Here is a 24633-nt window from a genome sequence, read left to right on the forward strand (position 1 = left end):
TCTCTTCAGAAAAGAAGCTAAAAATCCAAGGAACTTAGCATCAACCACGTACCAGCCAGGACGGAGGCCTCGAATCCCATGTCCTCCACCGCAGCTCGGAGTTCTGCTGGGTGAGTTAGAGATGGGTCGTAGAGAACCGTTCCTGTCCCTTCAGCCAAAGACACCGAGACACGCTGCACTCCCTCCCTCTGCGACACCAGGCCCTCGACGGACCGGACGCAGGACTCGCAGGTCATGCCAGCGATGGCCAGCACTGCAGCGCAGGGCACGCCGGGCGCCTGGGGGCTCCTGGTGTCCGTCCCACTCCCTTCTGCTCCAGCGGGTAGAGAGACTTTAAAGTTCCCAGGTGGCAGAGCCTCAATGGCCCTCTGCAGGGTCCCTGGGGAGATGCGGGAAGGGTCGTACTGGACTTGGGCAGTCCTGTTCTCCAGGGACACTTGGATACTCTGAACCCCTGGCTGCTGGCCAATATTTTCTTCGATGTTCAGGACACAAGACTTGCAGTGCATTCCATCCACTCTCAGATACAGGGGCACCCCCTGGCTCCCCGAGCTCTCTGAGTTATTGCCATTCTGGTTAACGGAAGCCGGAGGGGCCTTTGGGTGGGTGCGCTGGAGCTGCCTGATGTCAATAGGTCCCAGGCTCACGGGGGCCACCTTGTTCTTGATGACGGCTTCAAACCCCATGTCGTTCACGCGGTCCCTGAGGTCTTGGGGTTGGATAAGGTAAGGCTGGTAAGTGATGACTGCCTCCTGGTTGCTGAGCGAGACGCGGACCCTCAGGACGCCCTGCAGTTTCCCAATCTTGCCTTCTATGGAGCTGACGCAGGACCGGCACGTCATGCCCTCCACCCGAAGCTTGACCACAGCCTCCAGGGTGGGCGAGAACCTGGACGGCCGGGAGGAAGCCTTTCCCTCCGCCACGGTGGCCTGGAAGCCCATGTCCTCAATCTGACAGCAAACCTGAGGCAGGCTCAGGACCGAGGGCACGTACCTCACCATGGCGCTGCCCTGCTCCAGGGAGACCTTAACGCTCACGATGCCTGTCAAACTAGACAGCCTGCCCTCGATGGACCTCACACACGACTGGCAGGTCATGCCCACGATGCTGAGGGTGCCGGCGGCCGTCTGAGAGGGGCGCGAGCCATCCAGGCCGTCCTCGTAGCCATTGTTGTCAAAGGCAAAACTCTGCTTCATCGTTGGCTCCCAGGCTCGAGCAGGCCAGGAAAGCTTAGGCAGGATCTGAAAGGAAGAGAAAGAACATTTTTTATCCTTAAAACTAAACGTTTTCTAAAATCTCCCAGCTTGTGTGGCACTGAGAAAATGGAAAACAATACCACTGGTGTCCAAACATCCCAAGAGTATGAGAACATCAAAAGAGGGGAAGAAAGCTATAAAGACATTACTTATCATATGAAAGGGTTCAGAGGGGTTCCTTCTAGCTCTGACTTTCTGTGATTCTGAACCCAGAAGTCAACTGCCCACCTTGGTAGAAGGCATGAAGGCGTCTGTGGGAAAGGAGAGCACGATGGGGCTGACCCGCATAGAACAAGCATGGCAGGCCTATGACAGAGGCAGAGAGCACAGCAGCCCACAGCAGAAGGGCACAAGTCCCACGAGACCTCCCCGACTCCAGCTGACACCTGAAATCTCCCCACTGGACTTGGTCCTTTCAGCTTAAACTTTGGAGGTCCTGCTGGAATGCAAATACACAGAATAGGCCACACCCTAATTCTGCATCTCTTTCTAGGGGTGTCCATCTCACTCTCTTAGCAGGGGTTAAACTTAACAACCATAGGGCACATGTTCCAAATGCAGACCTCCCAGCCCATGGGGCCAGACCACAGTGCCTGTGAAAAAAGGTCTCGAAGGACGCCCCTTGAGCCACGGGAGTGAGCACAGCAGTGCCAAGGGGACCAAGAGGAGCGGGGTGGCGGGGGGAAGCTGGAAGAACAGGAAGTTGGGCTGAACAAGGCACTTCTAGTACTGCCTCCGCTGAGTCGCTGCCCCGCCAGGTGCTCAGGGCCGCTGTAGACATTACCTAAAAACGACATGTGCTTCACCAAATTAAACGGATTCATTTTCTTAGTGTATCACAGCTCAAGTGTAGTTTCCTGATTTCGTCTCATGATGTGGCCTCAGCCATTCTATTAACACAACTTCCCTTTCGCAGGGTCCCAGCCTCACCACTCTCTTAACTGGATATAGTTTTTATACCAGTACTATTACCTGCTTCAGACATTTGGGCACAGGCCTTTATATATGGCACCTGATAAAAAAGCATGTCACTCGACACCTACACAATCCTACTCATCTTCAGCTGAAGCTCGATTACGTGGATTGACCTTCTCTGTCCCTGTGCATAAAATGCTTATCTTTCCAACTTCAGATTTTGAGCAGCTTAACAAGATGAAAGTTTAAATAACTTTTAAAACAGACTATAAATATTCATTTGTATATCCACAGAGGAAATCACAAGCTAGTTTGGGATGAATAATTATAAGGAATTAAAAAAAATATTTTAAAATAGAGAAAAAGGGACAATTAAGTAATTTATGAGATAGCAACTCAAAAATTTGTTGGATTCAAAAAACATACTGAAATTATCTGTGGTGTAAATACAGAAATGTATATGATAAGGATGACATGGCATAACAGTACTAACGGACGACTGGGTAGACACCTGGGAAACCTATTTGGAAAAATATAAATTTGGAATCTATATATCAGAAGACATTTCAGACAGATCAAAGATGAAGATGTAAAAAGCAAAATAATAAAAATACTAGATGAAAACACAAGAGAATATCTATTATAATCCCAGAGTGGGGAAAGCCTAAATATGACAAAACAAAAGGAAGAAAATCCAGAAGCTATAAAATAAAAGTTTGGTATATCTAACCACAATAAGAGGAAAAAAAATTGTTCAAACCAAGGCAGAAGATAAACCGAGAGAAAAAAAGACTTGCTTTCACCTTAAGCAAATTAAGAGCTAATTCCTTTAATATATAAAGAGCTCCTTCGAAAAAGAAAAAGGCCAACATTCCAACAGAAAAAAGAAGGCAGTTCATCAAAAAGGAAATGCAAATGGCTTCTCAATATATGAAAAGCAACATTAAAGGAGAAATATAACATTCCAACCTCACATGTGAGGTTGACATGGTCTTCACCATGCAAGTTGGCACCCACTGATTCACTCCCCAGGGTTAGTGGGAGTGTTACCTCTTGGGAGGGCAACTTGGCAATATCTATTAAAATAACAAATTCACATATTCTTTGACCCAGTGATTCTCTAAGAATTTAGGCAATAAATATATTTGTTTGCATGCAAAAGGAAGCATGCAACAAAGATATTAGATGCTACAACAGATTGAAAACAACATAAATGTCCATCAATAGAGACTGATAAATTACTGCACAAATGTACAATGGAATACTATCTAGCTTTTAAAAGGAATGAGGCAACTCTATAAACAGTGAAATAGACTGGTATTTAATATATAGTTCAGTGAAAAAAGCAAGGCACAGAATATACAGTGCATCTAGGAACTTCCCTGGTGGTCCAGTGGTAAAGAATTCGTTTTACAATGCAGGGGACTAGGGTTCGATCCCTGGTCAGGGAACTAAGATCCCACATGCCACGGGGCAACTAAGCCCATGCACCACAACTACTGAGCTCGTGTGCCTCAACTAGAGCCCGTGAGCCGCAAACTACAGAGCCCACGCACCCTGGAGCCTGCGCGCCACTAGAGGAGAGAAAACCTGCATGCCGCAACTAGAGAGAAGCCCACGCACCACAGTGAAAGATCCCGCATGCCTCAACGAAGATCCTGCGTGCTGCAACTGAGACCCAACACAGCCAAAAATAAATTAAATAAATAAATAATAAATAAACCTTTTACAAGAAAAAAGAATACATAGTGCATCTAGTATTTCGGTTATCTGCTGCTCGTGACAAACCAAACTCAGTGGCTTCTGATGACAGCTCCCAGCTTTTCAACTTGGACAGGGTTTGGCAGGGAAGGCTTGTCTCTGGGGTGGCCTGAATGGGGCTGGAGGTTCCACGTCCAAGAAGATGGCTCACTGATCACATGGCTGGCAGGTTGATGGTGGCGCCAGTTGGCATGGACCTTGGTTCTCTTCCATGTAGCCTCTGCACACGGCTAGGCCGGCTACCTCACAGTTGGGTGTTTCTGGGTTCTGAGAGGGAGTGTCACAATAGCTAGCATTCACAGAGAACAAGCCCCAGTGTGCAAGCACTTAGCAAGCCTCTGCTTGCATCACACCTGCTAAGCCACCATTGGCCAAAGCCAGTCACGTGGCCAAGCGCAGTCAAGATGGGAGAGAATTACATAAGTGTTTACATACAAGGAGGTGGAGTTCACTGAGAGGACCACCAAAATATGTCTATCACAGCATGCTAGCACTGTTTGTGAGAGAAAAAGAATATTACACACGTAGATGTTTATGCATGTATGGAGTTACCTTTGGAAGAATATATAAGAAGCTGGCACCGAGTTTGTGGACTGGGCAGCTGAAGGGGTCAGGCAGCTGGGGTACAGGAGTGGGAAGGAAGAGTTACTGTTCACTGTACAACTTATGGTACAATGTACATGTGTTACCGAATTCTAAAACATAATTTTAAACATTAAATTAAAATAATGTGAGCATAAAGGAGATCCGCAGCAGTGACTTGATTGTAACTGGTATGAATTAAATACTTATTTAACTGAAAAAAGATGCAGGTCAGGGGGAAAGACTGTGGTTAAGACTGTGCACTTCCACTGCAGGGGGCCTGGGTTCAATCCCTGGTCGGGGAACTAACACCCTGCATGCCATGTGGTGTGGCAAAAAAAAAAAAGATACAGGAAAAACTAAGAAGATATTCTAAAGATATTTAGATACTTCAATACAGTATCTTAGTAAAGCAGAAATTACCTCCTTATAAGACATAACTCTCAATCACCCAGTCTGCTGGAAAAACAAATCCCTAATGATTTACTACCCAATTTATTTTTCTTGGTCCCAGGTCGAGCTACAACTCACCAAACCCAAGCCACAAAGCTGGCTCTTAATCCCTGGATTATTGATTCTATGTTCCTGCTAAAGGAGTTTGCAGAAGTGTTGGAAGCTATTTGTTTGTAGCAAATAATACTCAGAGGTCTCCCTTCCACACAGGCAGGCTTCTAAAGACAAGCAGTTACGGAAGACAAAGCTCTGCAAATAACAACTTTATGAAACACCAGCGTACCTGTTGGTTTAGGAGCAATCTCCTAACAGTTGTCGGGTATCTGGATTGTTTTTAAGTGTACACACATACTGTGATTTTAATTCCGTTCTTCAATGAAGACAATCTCTGGGGTGGGGAAAAACTCCCCTTCTGAGTTCAAACAAACAAACATGTCTAGGTTTAAGGGCTCATCAGAAGCAATGGACATCGGAGGGTGGGCCCAGGGTACAGACTGTGTGTCCAGGGAAAACGTGGTAGAATTCCCAGTGTTGTCTAAGTCCCACTAAATTATACACTCCTTGAGGACAAACACTGGGGACTTCTTCTTCAGGCCCAACATCAGGTTGCTGGCTTCTGAATTTTCAATAAACTATTAGTACGGTAGGCATGAGGTTGAGAAGCGCCTGGAAACACCAGAGAAGAGGGTAATTCCACAGAGAGGAATCCAAAAATGAATTTCAGTTCTTTGCCACCTCTCTAGGCGGCCTGGTCACATGGAATTTGCTGAGAGTACCAGGGCTTTTAAACGAAAAGGTAGGGAAAGGTATATAAACTCTTGATTTGCTAAGATGGAGCCAGGAAAGGAAAATAAGACCTTCAGATAGGCCAGTCTAGTATGAAGAAATTGGAAATGGGGTGGTACGTTTTAATGAAAGTTTTCAAAGCCAGACTGAAATTGCAAAGCCCAGAAATGACATGCCTTGTAGAAAATGGCTGTGATCACAAGTCAAAGAGCAATACTACTACGTGTACAAGGGAAGAACCACTCGCCACTTCTGAGCTCTCTTAGTTACAGGTGGATCTCCATCATCCTTAAATTGGATACCACTCACCCACTTATCCTGAGACTTCTTTCACTTTGAAGGATATGGAACACCCTTAACAACTTATGAGGCAAAAACATTTTACGTGCCTGCAACTTTTCCAGTATATAACCTCCACCCCATACAACCCTATACACCTGAACTTCCATGGAATTCAAAATACAGAAAGGTCCTGATTTTTTCATATGTACACAGACCCAATAGTAGCAAGTAGTTAATGATTCTCGGCGTTACTTTATGAGGATGGCATTTTATATCCCTACTGCTCAAGATAATTCTGTAAGTAGATATTCTTATCACCATTTTACTGCTGAAACAGACTCAGAGGTTCATCCAAGGTTATTTAAATAACGGAGCTGGGATCTAAATCCAGCCCAAAGTCCAGCAGGCTTTCTATTTTTTTAAAAGAAATTTGAAGGTTACGTTTTCTTTTTAGCCATGTTAATTATGGGAAGAGACTACAATGTTGAAAAGCAAAATGAAGAAAACAGAAAAATAGCCACGTACTACTATAGGGGAGCAGAATTTACCACCCTAAAATACATCTCTTTGGCATATTGTCTTAAGCGAGTCATTTTCTGGTAAACAGCAGACACTGAAAGGGCTCTGAAAACCAAGTAGGAACTGCCTTTTTGTAAGAAACACATATTTGTAAGGGAAATCTCCATTTGTAAGGGTATCTCCTGCTCTGTCCCTGGAAGAAGAGGCTGACCAAATCTCTAGAAACTCGATTTATCAATGGAGAAGGAAATGACTGAAATGTGTATCACAATCACCCTTGTTTACTGTGCTTTTCCTGGTAACTTCCCCTAACTGACTCTCCCCACTCTCAACAGCCTCTTCTGTCTTTGGCTGAGGATGGCATTTAAGTGTGGGCTTCGGCCATCTTGGTGAATTCATTTTTCTTGGTCTCTCCCATGTATTCACGTTATTAAACTTCGGTTTGACTTTCTCCTGTTAATCTGTCTCTCGTCAACTTCATTCTTGGACCAGAAGAACCCAGAAAGGTAGAGGAAAACGTCTTCCTCCCCGACACTACCTATCAGGTAGCAACAGGCTACATCCAGGTGAGTGAGCACAGCATGGAGGTGAGGGTGTGGCTAAGATCACTGGTCGGCCTGGGTCTGGGCCTGGCCTGCAACCCTTAGTATCTGTTCTATTCTCTTTTCTTCTTTTTTTTAAATTTAATTTATTTTTGGCTGCGTCGGGTCTTCGTTGCTGCGCGCGGGCTTTCTCTAGTTGCAGCGAGCGGGGGCCACTCTTCATTGTGGTGCACGGGCTTCTCACTGCGGTGGCCTCTCTTGTTGCAGATCACGGGCTCTAGGCACACGGGCTTCAGTAGTTGTGGCTCACAGGCTCTAGAGCGCAGGCTCAGTAGTTGTGGCGCACGGGCTTAGTTGCTCCGCGGCACGTGGGATCTTCCGGGACCAGGGATCGAACCCATGGCAGGTGGATTCTTCACCACTGTGCCACCAGGGAAGTCCCTCTGCTCTATTCGTATCTGAGAATTCTCTGGGCATCGGAGATTCATGGGGAAGAAGGTGCAGAAGTGACTCAAGAAAAGATGCCACCCAAACCACCCCAGGCAAGTGGGTGTCAGTCTCTAAGACCCCCAAAGACCCCCACTAAAGAAGAATCAACGTACCCATGTTAAACCTGTACGTACATAGATTTAAACAAATACATACTTAGGTATTAATACATAAAATTGAGGTTATCTACGGGTGAGTTATGACACTCTGATTTTTCACTATCTGTATATACTTTCCAATTGGTAAAACCTGAATGAAAAAACAGACAAGTACTACTTTTATACCAGAAAACAAATGTGGTTTTTCAGTTTCTCTACGGCAAGGAAGAAAATGTTTTGCTAAACCACACTGACATAAGCGGCGATAACACTATCACTGTGATAAAGATGACAGCAATGATGAACAGACGACATATGTCTACATGGCTTTATCCTCTGAAGAACATTTTCACATCTATGTGTTTAAATATCGGCGCTTCCGATTTGTTGTGAATTTCTTGAAGGGATGTCTGACAGTCTTGGGTAGGAGTTCCAGCCTTGTCTGAGCAAATCCAAGCCTCACGTTTCTTAGGTGTAAAAGGAGGTAACAATAACGCCCACCCCAGTTCTGCAGGGAGGCCTGAATGCTAAGAGGACTTAAAAGGCTAACGTCATAAATGTTTGAAAATGACTGACTATGAAGACAAACGTGGCCTCATTTCATCTTCAAAAGCGGTCCAGGGAAGTAGGCAGGGAACTTGTTATTCTCCACCGTTTTACTGATAAGAACTAATCATTAAAACTTGTGTACGTATTCCCCCACGCCCCCCGCAACCCCTTCAAACTGTCCTTTAACACTGGCTCACAAAGGTCCAGAAAGAACTTCCAGTGAGAATTATTTACAGTTTGTCTACTGAAAAAACAAGCCAAAACTCAGGTATTAATTAGTTCAGACACCGAAGAGGGCGCACAGTGTGCCTGGACTGTGTGGGCTCCAGCCTGACCTCTGGCCTCAGGGCCACCCCCAGCCCTGCTGTTCACTGTGTACTTTCTGGGAAATTCCACACAAATGACCATTTACTGCCTGTTTCTTTCTCTTGACCACGATGAGGAAAAATGTAAACCCTTACTGAAAAACTGAATGCACTGTATCATTATTTGCCCAGGAGAAAAAAAGAGAATAAAATTAACAACAAATAAAATTAACAAACCTCAGCACATACAGACAACATAGGTTGTCTTCCACGTACAAAAAAAATAAAAATTTAGAAATTCACAAACTCTAAGACCTCTCCAAGAAGCACTTCCCAATAGTACCTCAGAAACCCCGTTCGCAATCTCACTCCACAGTTTCAGTATCAGCCGTTCCAGAGAATTCCGTTGCTTTTAACTTACACCTACTGTAACAATTATTCCATCAGACATTTATCAATTAACGGCATTTTTTTCTGCTTCAGACTCTTCTCTGATAACACTCTATATTTCAAGCCTCTCCCAAAGAAATTTTAAATAGCAGGCCTGTCACTATCAAGCAACTGTCATTATCTTAGAATATTTTTTTACATTTGAATGAAACAGTCTGAGTGAGAACCATAAGGTCATAATTCCCTAGTCATTTCCCAGAATGATGGTAAGATCATGATATAAAAGACCTACGTTAGATACATGCAATGTTATGACTGGTTAGAAAAAAATGTCACACAAACAATGTTAAGTTAATTCGGGTATTTATATTATGTGATGGAAGTCAACGAACTTGGGATTATTCTTCTTGTTAATTATTATTATTGATAAATTGTATATGGTCATCAGATTTGATGAAATAATGCCATTATTTTATCACACAGAAATGTACACTATAATGGCTAATGAAGGTAGTGGTTTCTACCTAGAATTATAGGTATGACCAGCTGTACAGAAAACAAATATTCCTTTGAAAGACTTAGGTATAAACTTAATATTTATAATTTATGCTAATCTATAAATGCACGATAGGAACTTGCTATTTAAAATAATCCTCAGAAAAAGAAATGTAAGTGGTTGATAAACCTTTTCAAAAATAATAATATACGGTCAATTAATATTTGATAAGGGAGCCAAGAATACTTAACAGAGAAAAGGCAGTCTTTTCAATAAGTGGTGCTGGGAAACTGGGTATTCACATGTAGAATGAAAGAATGAAATTGGGACCCTGTCTTACACCACTCACAAAGATTAACTCTAATGGGTTAGAGACTTACATGCAATACCAGAAACCATAAAACTTCTAGAAGAAAACATAGGGAAAAAAGCTCCTTGACATGGGTCTTAGCAATGATTTTTTGGATATGATACGGAAAGCACAAGCAATCAAATAAAAAATAAACAGATGGAACTACATCAAACTAAAAAGCTTCTACACAGCAAAAGAAACAATCCACAAAATTAAAAGACGGCCTACAGAACAGAAAAAAATATTTGCAAACCATATCTCTGATAAAGGGTTAATGTTCAAAATACATAAAGAATTCATACAACTGGGCTTCCCTGGTGACGCAGTGGTTAAGAGTCTGCCTGCCAGTGCAGGGGACACAGGTTTGAGCACTGGTCCGGGAAGATCCCACATGCCGTGGAGCAACTAAGCCCATGTGCCACAGTTATTGAGCCTGCACTCTAGAGCCGGTGAGCCACAACTACTGAGCCCGCATGCCACAACTACTGAAGCCCATGCACCTAGGGCCCGTGCTCCACAACAAGAGAAGCCGCTGCAATGAGAAGTCCGTGCACCACAACAAAGAGTAGCTCCCGCTGGCCGCAACTAGAGAAAGCCCACGGGCAGCAACGAAGACCCAACACAGCCAAAAATAAATAAATAAAATAAATTTAAATAAAGAATTCATACAACTCAATAGCAAAAAAAATTAATCCAATTAAAAATAGGAAGAGGAACTGAATAGACATTTTTCCAAAGACATACAAAGAGCCAATAGATGCATGTAAAGGTGATAAACATCACCAATCATCAGAGAAATGCAAATCAAAACCACAATGAGATATGACTTCATACCTGTTAGAATGGTTATCAACAAAAAGGCAAGAGATACCACCATATGGCCCAGCAATCCCACTACTGTGCATATACCCCAAGAAAACCATAATTCAAAAAGAGTCATGTACCACAATGTTCATTGCAGCTCTATTTACAATAGCCAGGACATGGAAGCAACCTAAGTGTCCATCGACAGATGAATGGATAAAGAAGATGTGGCACATATATACAATGGAATATTACTCAGCCATAAAAAGAAAGAAATTGAGTTATTTGTAGTGAGGTGGATGGACCTAGAGCCTGTCATACAGATACAGAGTGAAGTCAGTCAGAAAGAGAAAAACAAATACTGTATGCTAACACATATATATGGAATCTAAAAAAAAAAAAAGGTTCTGAAGAACCTAGGGGCAGGACAGGAATAAAGATGCAGACATACAGAATGGACTTGAGGACAGGGGGAGGGGGAAGGGTAAGCTGGGACGAAGTGAGAGAGTGGCATGGACATATATACACTACCAAATGTAAAATAGATAGCTAGTGGGAAGCAGCCACATAGCACAGGGAGACCAGCTCAGTGTTTTGTGACCACCTAGACGGGTGGGATAGGGAGGGTGGGAGGAAGACGCAAGAGGGAGGGGATATGGGGATATATGTATAGGTATAGCTGATTCACTTTGTTGTACAGCAGAAACTAACACAACACTGTAAAGCAATTATATTCCAATAAAGATGTTTAAAAAAAAAAAAAGGCAAGAGATAACAAATGCTAGTGAGGATGTGCAAAAAAGGGAACCCTTGTGCACCGTTGGTGGGAATGTAAATTGTTACAGCTACAGTGGAAAACCGTATGGAGGTTCCTCAAAAAATTGAAAATAGAACTACCATATAATCCAGCAATTCCACTCCTGGGTATTTATTTAAAGGAAATGAAAACACTGTGTTGAAGAGATATATGCACCCCCACATTCACAGCAGCATTATTTACAATAGCAAAGACATGGAAACAACCTAAGTGTCCATCAATAGATGAATGGATATAGAAAATGTGGTATATATACACAATGGAATATTATTTAGCCATAAAAAAGGAAATCCCACCATTTGTGACAACGTGGATGGACCTTGAGGGCATTATGCTAAATCAGACAGAGAAAGACAAATACTGTATGACCTCACTTATATGTGGAATCTAAAACAAAAAGGAAAAAAACAACAACTCAGAAAAAGAGATCAGATTTGTGGTTACCCGAGGCGGCGGGGGGGAGGGGGAATAGGATGAAGGTGGTCAAAAGCTACAAACTTCCAGTTATAAGACAAATAAATACTAGGGATGTAATGCACAACATGACGGCGATAGTTAACACTGCTGTATGGTATATATGAAAGTTGTTATGAGGGTAAATCCTGAGTTCTCATCACAAGAAAAAAAAACATTTTTTTCCCTTTTTAAAAAAAAAATCTATATGAGATGATGGATGTCACTCACTATATGAGATGATGTTGGTAGAAAAGTAAATTTACACAACCTTTTTGAGAGCAATGAAGCAATATCTGTCAAGATATTAAATGCCCATTGCCTTTGTCCCAGTAATTCCATTTCTGGGTATTTCATCATACAGATATACAGTGACATGAGAATGTCCATTGGTACACTCACTAGTGAAAACGTGGAAGCCATCTAAATATTCTTCTATAGAGAACAGGTTACATAAAGTATCCATCCAATAGAATTTTATGTAGTGGCTTTTTAAAAAAGGTGAATTTACATGTATTGACATGGAAAGACATCCCTGGTAGATTAAAGGGGGAAAAAGTTGCAGAACTGTGTAGGAGTATACACTGTTCCCTATTTTTCTAGAGGAAGAGAGCCACACTTCTATATTTTGTTATTGATGTTTATATCCAGCAGACACTAATTTTAGGGGAAAATAAAGAAATACAAGTTCTCTAGAAATGTGAATAATACTGTATGTAGTACGGTTGATGATGATCCCATGACAATTTGCTAGTGACATCTTTAAGTGACTAGATCACCCCCTTCAGCCATTTTTTTCCTTTACTCAGCAGGGGTGCGCCTGTGCCAGCTGGGCTGTCTTGGTTTCCTCTAGGCAAAAATAAAACCCAGCCTGCCCACCCTCACCCAGCACAGACTCCCGTAGGTTGCTTTCTAAAATGGTTAAGCCCACAACCCAACACTTAATCACAGTCATCAATCAGTTCAGTGCTTCCAACATCAGTTCTCCCTCCTGCCACAGAAATCACTTCCGGTTCGCGTATTTGTTCACTCACTCAACAGCTTACTTACCGTGGACTGATACACTGCCTGATGTGGAAGAGAAAGACACGTAACACGGTGGCCTAGCTTGGCGACAGCCGTCAGGAAGGCCATGGGAGAGGAGGCCCAGGCAGGCAGTGCTGAGCAGAAAGGGGAACTCCCTACGCCCTCCAGCTGGATCGAGGGCCAGGAACCTCCGCTGCCCACAACTCCCCAGAGGGGTTCTGAGAGGCAGCAGCCTGTTTCTTTCCAGGCCATCGTCCCAGGCCTGAGAGGAAACAAGAGCCCCAGGGAGGCCTGTGGACGCAGGGCCAGAAGAGCCAGGCCAGGGAGCTGAGGCCCCCGCCTTCTCCTCTTTGGTGAGCGCGCTCCTGGCAGGGTAGGGGTGGTGGTGGAGTAACTGCCTGGGAAGCCCACCAGGCATGGCCTGACCCACGGAGTCTGCTCACGCCAGCGAAGAGGAGAATCTAACACAGGGGGGAGGGAGGGGTGGCCTCTCCAGACTATGACCAGTTATGCCTTTCAGAAAGGCACTTCCCCCTCTGTCCAAAACACAGAAGAAACTGACCCCTTGCCCAACATCACGTCTTCATTCTAAACCGCATAGAACATACTCTACGTGGTATGAGAAATGTAAATACAAGCACACAAATCCACTAACCACAAACACAATTTTGAAATGTTTTCTTAAGAGCAGCTACCTGCGTCTTTTGTGAACAATGCGTAACCTAAAAGCTAACTTTTCATTCACTGTGGATTAGCAGCTCTGCAGTACTCATGTTTTCAAACCCTATCTCACCCAACATGTTAAATACTTCCCTGTCCCAACACAAAAGCAAGGGGCCTGTCCTCAGACAGACCTGGTATTAAATCCTTCAGGCAGATTAACTAACCTCTTTTTTTTTTTAAATAAATAAATAAATTTATTTATTTATTTATTTTTGGCTGTGTTGGGTCTTCATTGCTGCACACGGGCTTTCTCTAGTTGGCGACGAGCGGGGGCTACCCTTCGTTGCGGTGGGCGGGCTTCTCTTGCGGTGGCTTCTCTTGTTGCAGAGAATGGGCCCTAGGCGCGCGGGCTTCAGTAGTTGTGGCAAGCGGGCTCAGCAGTTGTGGCTCGCGGGCTTAGTTGCTCTGCGGCACGTGGGATCTTCCCCGACCAGGGATCAAACCCGTGTCCCCTGCATTGGCAGGAGGATCCTTAACCTCTGTGCCACCAGGGAAGTCCCCAGATTACCTAACCTCTTGATCTCAGGTTTCTGTTTGTTAAAGGAGGATAATGATTAAATGAGGTGACAAGTCCCTTCCACATACCAAGTACTAAATAAGATAGCTCTCAAGTAGATCCAGAGTTTGATTTATAGCAGACTTTGAGTCAATACACTGTAACAGTGAACAAATACTCAATTGTAACTGACACGGCGGCGGTTTTTATCATAAACCAGCTACTACAAATTTCCCCCATTTGAGGGTAATTAAGTTAAATTATATAATGTATATGCATGTGTATGTGTGTGTGTGTGTGTATGTGTGTATATATACCCACAAAATATTAAGTAAAAAACAGAAGGTATATAGTACTGTGTACACATACACAAACTCACGTATACATATTCACGTGTGTAGTGGCAAAATGCCTAAAGTCTGTGGCTGTTTCCATTTTCTTTATATTTTTCCATATTCCCCTTGCCTCATGTTAAATTTGTTTTGTATAATGAGCAGGTGTTGCTTTTACAATCAGAGCTTCAGAAAAAAATAGGTGCAACTGTGCTCAGGTGGATTAACTGGCTGACAGAGTTCTACCAGACATTCAGAGGGCACCAAACACATCTCCGCGCTGGGAGTCCTGCTGAAGATCATTTCGGCAGAGATGATACCATTGTGCGTTTACAGAGTACTCGACAAGGTGCTTTCACGTCCCAGAGAGGCAGGACTTCTCATTCCAGAAATCTGAAGCTGGAGGAGTCCAAGGCTCACCTGCCAGGTCCCACAGGCCAGCAAAGGCGCAGATCTGCACCTGACTCTCTTGCAGCCACAGCCTCTACCCCGGCCTCCAGCCTGGCCTCCAGCCCACAGCCCTCCTTTCTGAAGGGCTCCCAGGCCAGTTTCAGGTTGCTTTCCTCGTTCCATGAGGTTGGAAGTGGCCATTAAAAACAATTAGAATATTTCACATTCAAATACCTCAGACATAGGCTGAATTATGTCAAGTAGTAGTTTGAACATTTTAAAGAAATGCTCTCAAAAAAAAAAAAAAAGAAAGAAATGCTCTCAAGCATTTTACAAAAAAAAAAAAAAATTATTTTGCTATCTTAAGACATTCAACTAGAAACATAAAAGTTGACTGTGCACTGCATAAATGGATGTTCATAAATCTCCATCAACATACAAATATCTCTTGCATAGTACATTTCAAAAATCTCTACTCACAAAATTTCCCTTACTTTTAAAGACTTTTTAAACAATTAACACCAGAAGAAACAAAAATAACTCTTCAAGGAGCAAAAAGCACTTATGAAAACGTCCCTTTATATCTAAGTAGTATTTTTTTTTTCCATCGACTCACGTCAATGAAAAGGACCCCACACAGACCACCAGTCCCACCCAGAAATGCTGCTGAAGCACCATTTTTACAAAGCGTTAGTTACACCGCCCTGCGTTTGAACATGACCTGACGTTTGGGTTAACAAACCTTTCGTTTGCTTAAGAAGAGCGGGTTCACTGGGCAGCAACATTTTCAAAATGTTTATTTAGCTGAAATGTGAAGATTAACAAAATAAGGTAAACACGTTAAAAAATAAAAAGAAGGAAAAAATCCATTTTTGTCTGATTTGCGTTTTGGGAAACTTGTGCACCACAGAGGTTTACAAAATATCCTGAAAATAAGAAGCAACAAAAGCCAAGATTTATCCACCATGGACTTAATCTCTGGAAAATTCCCCTGGACTCCTGGCTCACTCCCTACCCCAGAGCTGCTCCTGGCCCCTCTGGCGCAAGACATGCGGGAAACCTCCATCTATATATAACCTGGAGCTTTTATTAAAAGCCCTCCTGGCTTTTCAGCCCTTCTCCAACGGCACTCACCTGCTTGGAACTGACCTCCTGTGTTCTAGTCAAAACTTTCTGTGAAAATTCTCCCTTCTCTGATGGGGGAGAGCATTCCTCCTCCGAAATCACTGGTCTGGAGGAGCCCGTGGCCCTAGGGCTCCTCCTGAAGGACCACCGCTTGTGGACAGACAGCAGGGTCACCTGAGGGTCACCCAGAGTCACCAGGAAGGACGGCTCAGGGCTCCCAGGCGTCTGGCCCCCAGCTCTCTCCATCGCCGTGTTCACAGTCACACCTTCACCTCGCACAACAGCAGTTCACCTTCTCCAGGCTATTTGGTCATGTTAGAAGAAAACGCTCGAAAAGCGTCCCCCTAACTAGCAGAGGAGAGGCTAACTCGGAGGCCGAGTGGCGCAGGTTCCCTTCTGCCCCGGAGCCAGCCCGGGAGAGGCTGCCAGCCAAGCCTTCAGGAACTTGAGCAGGCTGCACACCGCTGTATATATACTTGCTCTTGTTTATCTACCCCTATCAAACCAATTGGCATCCTCTCACTCATCCACTGCATCCGGCACTGGGGATGTTTGCACACGGCCCCGCGCGTACCCAGCGCTGCTGGGACACCCGGCCGGCGTGTACAGGAGCCCAGCACACAATCACGTCCCCACACTGAGCAGTTTCCTTTTGGCCCTGTGCACTCCCCAAGAGACCAGCCTGGAGGCAGGGGAGAAACGTCACTGCCTTTTACTACCAAACTTCGAGCGCTTTCTTGGAGTAACTTCAGCTGCCTCTTCCATAGCTCCAGCGCTGGCGGGGTGCAGATCACTAGGGGAGAAAAGTATTTCCCAGGCAACAGGACTTGCTTTTTCAAGAAGGTGTAAGAGAGTTCCATGTCTCCTGCAGCTTTGTTCTCCCTTGGACCAACAGCTTGACTTCACTAAGAGCTGACTGCAGAAACTCACGGGCTAACAAGACTCATCCGTATTTTATATGTGGCAGAACCGTCGGGAACTAAGACGCAGTTCAGGCTTCTGAGGCTACCACTGCTCCAGAGGAGGATTAAGGGAAGGAGACGCGCGACGGTGGCGTAGACGGTGGGGCAATCAGGGAGCCTCGAGCTCTGCCGGGCAGCCCCGCCTACCTTCCCACCCTCGCCCACTCTGAGACAGGAAGGAGGCGACCTCACCCCCAATGGGAGGAACAGCTCCGCCAGCCGCCAGTCCTGGCAGCACCTCCTGCGGCAAGCACGTGCAGGGTGTCCACACTGAGGACGGAATTGAGTCAGTTGGTAAAACGGTTACTCTGTGTCCTGGTTTACTCCCCCCAGCTGAATGTGCCCTTAGTCGGGGAAGAGGGGGTCACAGGGGCGTGCACCAGAAGAGGGCATTTAGAACCACGTCCTCTTCTGCTCAAGGTCCCTGCGGACTCTGCCTCTTTATGGGTTGCCTACAATCACCCCTCCTCCCCCATTAAAACTGCCATCGCTGCCCCCCAAGAACTCCTGACCAAGAGACCTGTTCTCTCTGAGAGAAGGCGGGCTCACCACGGGTCCATTCCCCACGGGTCAGTCCTTCAAGACCCTTCCTTATTCTTCCGCCTCTCATTTAGTCCGTGGAGATGTAACTACTTATTTGCTCCCACTTCCGAAACACGCTCAGGGCAGCCAGCTCCCAACTGTGTCTGAGTTGGCTTGTCTTCCACGTGCTCAAAAAAGAATCCACCTCCACTTCCAAGAAATGCCATTCAAATCAGTGACCCAAAAAGGAAAGGCACGTTTGATGCCAAGGACCTTGGCCCCCAAACCCATGCAGGAGTCAGCGTAGATGAGCCTGGTGTACCCGTGATCACTCAAATCCTACTTCCTTACCTAAGGCTTTCATGTTTCCTGATAGGATCTGTCAGGAGCTATACATGCCTGCTGACCACCTCACATTTCCTTTATTGGGCATCATAAGTATGTTTCCATCTCTTTGAGCACCAGATTAAAAAAATTTTTTTTTTTTACCATTTTGGGTGGAAATCCTCCCCAAAGGTCATTTATCTTTCTGTTATCTTTTCAAATATGAGTTACTACTCTTAGTTCAATTTTTCCTTGGTGATACGGGATCGTTATCTGCTTCTGTGCTGTAGCTATGAATAGTTAATAAGGAAAGTACGTTGGCCTCATATGTTCTAAGTGCTTTTGAATAGTCTACCCTGTTAGCATAATAACTATGGAAACTTTGAATACTTTACTGTAAAATAATTTTAATTCTCCTAAATGGTCACTCAGACTCAGAACACAGCCAGAAGAAGGAGGCTGGGCCAGGTTAGGCTGTAAAGGGTAGGAAGTTTAGACTTTATCCTGTGGATGGGGGAGAACCACCAGTTTTGAAGCAGAGGACTTACATGATCACATTTGTGATTTAGAAATAGTTTGGGCAGGCATGAGAACTCAGGAAGGGGGATTAGAGTTACAAAGAGCAGAGAAAATGAATAGCAGAGTGGGATTAATAGCAGAGGAGGCCCTCAGGGCTCTGAGATCAAGAGATCACAGCAGGTGATGCAAGAGAGGCCCTGAGGGTAACATGCCATTTCCAGTTTGGCAGAGAGGAGGAGGAACTGGGTGGGGGGCAATTCTGGGGATGGAAATGGTGGATTCGCCCTGGTTCCTTTGGAATCTAAGGGACCTGCAAAACAGCCAGGACATGAGCCAGGTTCCCAGACTAAAGAATCAAGTCCAAACTCCCCTTTCTGGCACCACCCCCTTTCCTCACACCTGACCCCTAGGTTCCTGCCCCTCCCCATCTAATCCTCCTTATCCCTTAAGTCCTGCCTCTCAGGGAGTCGCCTCCACCCAGCCTGGCGGGGCTTCCTCCCTTATCTGAATTCCAGTATCACTAAAGCCAACACCACAGACCTGGCAGGTATTATTGGGGAACCAGCCTTCTCCCTCCATGGAGGATGCACTCAGCTAAGTCCACAGTTGGCCAAGCATGCGCTCAGCACCAGGTGTTTTGTCGAAAGCCTGCTTTTGGTTTTAAGGTTCGTTGGATTCACTGGCAAAATAACCGCTCATTACACAAAAATAAACAGCTTTAATCAATTCTTTAATGAAAGGTGATTAAACTTAATTTGAATATACAATCATTAGAAGGAAAGGAATAAGAATATTAGAGACACACAACAGAGTATACATCACTGAATTGGGCCGACACCTACTTCCAGATCCAAACAGCAGCTGGGAAGTCCCAAGGGACAGCAATCTGGAGCCCCAGTTGGGAAGGGTCCCGGGCGGTGCGTCCACCCCACGGACGAGACTTCAGATTGGAGTTCTGGGGGCTTCCGTTTATAATCCCAGGCCGCAAATGGATATCATCAGTTTGCGTGCAAAAATGCAGCTCTGGATACACTTTAGCAATGCTGTTGGGTTCATCATGTGAGTCACAAGATTTTCCAGACCCCGCAGGACTGGCCAGGTCCCCGGGGCTCAAGAAATTCCAAGACCCACTCCCTTTCTGACCGTAAGGGTCACCTGACTTGCTAGCAACAACTGTTAGGTGTGCAAGCAAGCACGGTCCAGGTAGGGTCACAGGTCGGGCAGAGGCCTGCTTCTGCCTCTGAAACCTGAACAAGACTACTCGATGAATTTTCCCAACACCAGGAAACATGTAAGCTCCTAGAAGACAAGGTCCTTATGTCTTATCTGCCCATAGATTTAACGAGGTGATGAACAAATAGCAGATGTTAAACAAACGCTCACTGAGTTGGACTACAGACTGGATTTTCACGGTGTTCATGGAGGATATTCATCCTCATCACGACGCAAGGACAAACTCCATTAGTGTCTCGCACCCCTTCTAGAACTACCAGGCTTCAAGTGTCTCCCTGCACTAAAATATCTTGCCTCCCATCTGTACAAAGTTTTTCAGCAACTTTCCAAAGTAAAATGCATCTTGTTTCTCTCCTACCCACCTCCCCAGGCTCTGTGAGTCTTTTCGGTATAAAAAGAAAAATCGCTTTGGTGTCCCCTAAGCAATGCTATTGTAACCCGAGAAGCCAGGGCCCAGAGGCAGATGGGCGGCTCTTGTTTCCACGAACCTCGGGGACAAAGGACCCCGCTTGGAGGAGGTGCATCTGGCTCAAATATTTCAGCATTCACCAGGATTACCTGGCTCCACCCAGGGGGAGGCTTCTCAGAATGAACCCTGGGTCAGTCCTCCCAAGGCCGGCAGAGGAGCCGGGATCCCGTGACGGGACAGGAGGACAGAACCTGACACTAAGCTGTGTGCTGGGAAGCAGTGGCCCGGAAGGTTCCCATACACCGCAGAGGCCGAATGGGAGCACTGAAGATAAGTTAGTGCCTAAGAGCCAGACATTTACGTGCTTTGTGCAAAGGAAGACACAAGAGACACTTTCTGCCCTCGGGAGTTTATTAGCAAGTTCGGAGAGAAGACCAGTAGCGGAGAGTGTTGAAGTAGAAAGAAACCACTCCGACATGAGGTGCTGGGGGTGAAGGAGGGCTTGCCAAGGGACGGACTGGTGGGCTGTGGGGTCTGTTCCGTGCACCCCCGGGGAACTGGCCATTCTGAGACTGAAACAGCTAGCGCAGCGTGACTTTTACACTAGCTTGTGAGCAAGGCAGGAAACAAAAACAACTACAAGACGCCACCTAGGCAAGCTCACCGGAGGCAGTGCTCTTCAACAAAACTGCACGTGGCTGAACAGCCCGGAGGGAAAAAAATGATAATAGTTCCACATTAGGAAGAGACTGCATGGGGCCAAAAAGAGAAACGCAGAGATTCTATCAGAGTCAAAGCCAACCCTGGGACTCTGCAGTGAATCACATGTGCCTTCAACTTCCTTGGCCACCCTCCTTATCTGGGGCCAACGCTGCTCACCTCTAAGTTCCCACACTCTCCAGGTCTGTCTCCTCGGAGCTCGACAGAGATAAAATACAACACGCCCAGGCTGGCTGGCCACGCTCTGATTCCTGACCACTAACCTGGAGAAGCCTCGGTGCCACCGGCAGTCCAGCTCCGTCTCCCTGGTCCTCACCCTCCAGGCCGGGGCCCCACACCCTCCTTCCTCCGCAGACCTCCACGCCCCCCCATTCTCTGTCTCCAATCATGAGCGTGCTCCCTGCTTCCTGAAACAAAGGATCAGAAAAGCACCTGCAGACATCTCAGCCATCCGCCCACCTGATTAGAGCCTGGGGAGCTGTAAGGACCCCAAGGTCAGCCGCCAGGTACCCAGAGCTCCTGGTTTTCCTCCTACCCCCTGGCAGCTCCTCCTCAGAGTCCTTCACGAGAGACGAGTCCCCAGACCTCTGAGGGCTGGAGTGGCTCCCAGCTCAGCCCTTGGCTTTCTTCCCTGTCTGTACTCCTTGTGATCTCATTCAGTCCAGTAGAAATACCACCTTATAGGGACTTCCCTGGTGGTCCAGTGGTTAAGAATCCACCTTCCAAGCAGGGGACGTGGGTTCAATCCCTGGTCCGGGAACTAAGATCCCACATGTTACAAGGCAACTAAGCCCATGTGCTCTGGAGCCCACGGGCCACAACTACTGAGGTCACGCACCACAACAAAGATCCCACGTGCCGCAACTAAGACCCGACGCGGCCAAATAAATAAATAAATAAATGTTGAAAAAAGAAAGAAAGAAAGAAATACCACCTATAGCCAGTAACTCCCAAACTCCACACTTATGGACCCAAAAGCTTAATTAACACCTCCTGTTAGATATTTAATATGCATCTCAAATGTTAACTTGTCTAAGACTGAGCTCCCGATATGATGTCCCTAAAGAAAAAAAATGTCGCCTGCCATTCAAGTTCTACAAGGATCAAGCCATAAGCAGCTGCAGTCACCCACAGAAAATGCATGCTGCTGGGAATTCAGGCTGGAGAAAAACAGGAAACATTCTGTGTTTTGGATATGCTGGCCCCGAGACAGTTAAGATGCATATCTAAGGAAAAATTTCAGTGAGCCCAGATTCTTGCATCTTCCCATGCAAAGAAAAGCACTAAAATCATTAACTTGAGAAGTCTGTGCTTTGTGATTAGCTGTGATCTTTTTATATTTGACTACCTGTTTTTTCCAGCAAAAAATTCATATATATATCCTGGCTCTTCCCTTGCCTCTTTGGAACAGTTCCTCAGACTAAACCGAGAGGCTGTCTCCTGGTCTAGAGAATTCAGTATGGTCCCCGAATAACACTGAAATTCACTGCTCTCACACTGTGCATTTTTTTTTAGTCCACATGCCCTCTCCCTGCTTCTTCCAGTCTTCCCCATCTTAGTAAATGGCAACTCCTTCCTTCCACTCGCTCAGGAAAGAAAACCTTGCATTCATCCTGGATGACAATCATCTCCTCCTTTCAAATTCACATATAAGTGTTCAGCAAATCCTGTCGGTTCTATCTCCGAAATACATTCAGCATCCAACCACTTCTCAGCAGCCCCACTACAACGCGGTGCAGGCCACCACCAGCACGTCTCACCCGCATTACTAAAATAATCTCCACAGTGACCTCCTGGCTTCTGCTTTTACCTCCTAAAGTCAGTTCTCAAAACAAAAGCCAGAGGAATCCTCTTAAAGTGGAAATGATGAGGTCCCCCTAAAAATCCTCCAGGGGGTTTTCACGTACTTAGAGAAAAACCTGAAGTCCTTACGATGGCCTAGAAGAACGGGTGGAGTTGGCCCCTCTCCCTCTCCCTTTCAGCCCATCCTCACACGCCTCACTCCTCTGCTAAGACCATTCCGATGCTGCCGGTCCTGGCACAAAGCGAGGCACGCTCCTGCCTCAGGGCCTTTGTCCCGACTGCACCCTCCCCCCCCCACCCACCGCTTACAAATATCCCCGCCCCATACCCCTGTATCCAGATGACTCACTTCCTCTCCTTCTAATGTCCCTGCTCAAATGTCACCTTCTCAGGGGCTTCCTCAACTATCTTGGGTACAATTTCAAACATTCCCACTTCCTATGGTCCTTTCCTACTTATTTTTCTCCAGTGCTCAACTACTGCCTGATATAATAACATATATTTTACTGATTTGTTTACTGTCTCCCCAATTAGGATGTAAGTTTCACAAGTGTAGGAACTGTCTATTTTCTTCACTCACCGCTATATTCCCAGCACGAAAACAGTGCTTGTGTTTTAAAGTTTCTCAGTGACTATTTGTTGAATGAATGAATGACAGAGCGTACCAAAAACAGCTTACTTTATTTGCTTGCTATCAAACATGGACTGCTAAACTTTCAGACAGATACCCAACATTCAGAAGGCGCCCCAGGCAGAGCTGGCTCTCTCCTCCTTCACTTACCCATTCCTTTTTCCCTCCAAGCCAGCAGTCTAGGCTCAAATACTACAGTTAAAAAGAAATAGCAAGCCCCCTAATAAGAACCTGCTGTATAAAAAAATAAATTAAATAAAATTCAAAAATAAAAAAGAAATAACAAGCCTCAAATGCAGTCATTTGCCCCCCACTGCAGCAAATCAAGACTTAAATTTCAGTTTCAACCCCTCTCAGAAAGGTGACCTTTAAAACAGTCAATCTGAAATTTCCTAATCAACACTAGTGAGATAATCTGCATGATAAAGATCACTGCCATTACCTTCCCCCCCGTCAAAGATGTCCTGGCCCAAAATAATCCCCCCCCCCCCATTTTGGCTGATACCTTCATGCCCCATCCTTCCACCTATAAGAGCCTTCCATTTTGCACCACTGCTCCTTGGAGCGGCCTTCTAGCGCTAGGCAGGATGCCAGCCACTTCAAATTTACTCAGTTGTTTAACACTACCAAGAGGAGGCACTGACCTATGTGAGCAGGACGGGCTGGGTAGGGCTTGTGGCCACACGGAGAGCTCAAGCTCCACCTAAAAGAGGCAGCTCCTCCCAGCTCCTCCCAGCTCCCTGCAAATGGCCTGGGGTCACCAGAGTTTCCAAGAGAAGGGAAGTAGCCAGAGTTTTACACATTAAAAATCTTCTAATTTTGAAATGCTGAAAACGGATGCAAAGTTCTGGCGAATGAAATGTAAGAAAAAGTTGTTTGTCAGGGCTCCTGAGGAGAATCAGGAGTTCAAAGAGAGGGCGGGTTTGTCCTCACCCCTTCCCCGTTTCTGCCGTGCACAGCATGAATTAGAGGGCTGGGGCCCTAGCAGCCATCGTAAGGCAACCACGAGAAAGCTGGTGTGGCTCTGCTAATGACAAAACAAAACTCGTATTTTATGGCAAGACAAGAAAAGTTTAAAACATAAAATTGTTCTCTGCCCGTGTGGGCCCCCTCCCTCCCCTTTGGTGTGTGTTGTGTGTCTGCGTTAACCCGACCTCCCTCCGTAGGAGACACCATTCCTTCTTAATCCTGTGAGGGGTCACGACTCCTTAGGAGATAACCTTCCTTCTTAATCTTCCGAGGGGTCATGATGACCCACTACTTGCTTTGTAAGTGCAGATCTGGATTGTGTAAACTGTCAATATTCTGTCATTTGACATAACCTTTGCCTCAAAAACTTATACAACTGTGCTTTGACCTCTAATGGGCAGAGCAGGCCTCAGAGCTTTCTCAGAGACTGTCTTCTGGGTTAGAATCCTCAGGTTAGCTCAAATAAAATTCTCCATTTCTTTCTTAGGTCAACTATTGATTAATCTTTTTGTCAACACTAATATCAAACAAGATAGACTTTAAAACAAACACTGTTATCAGAAACAAAGGTACATTTTATAATGATAAAAGTCAATCCAT

At 45.5% G+C, this 24633-nt stretch overlaps 1 protein-coding gene across 1 annotated transcript in view; it reads right to left on the minus strand.

The window, feature by feature from the left end:
* The window catches only part of ATP7B (ATPase copper transporting beta), a 63221-nt gene extending 40532 nt beyond the window's left edge, over positions 1–22689 (minus strand). The window contains 2 exon segments of the mRNA XM_082434384.1: positions 53–1241; positions 15951–22689. Of these exon segments, the coding sequence (XP_082290510.1) occupies positions 53–1241; positions 15951–16187 (1426 nt within the window). The 5' untranslated portion in view covers positions 16188–22689.
* Between the last annotated feature and the right edge of the window lie 1944 nt (positions 22690–24633).

The sequence above is a fragment of the Balaenoptera physalus genome (assembly GCF_965194825.1).
Source record: "Balaenoptera physalus genome assembly, chromosome: 18".
Taxonomy (NCBI): Eukaryota; Metazoa; Chordata; class Mammalia; order Artiodactyla; family Balaenopteridae; genus Balaenoptera; species Balaenoptera physalus.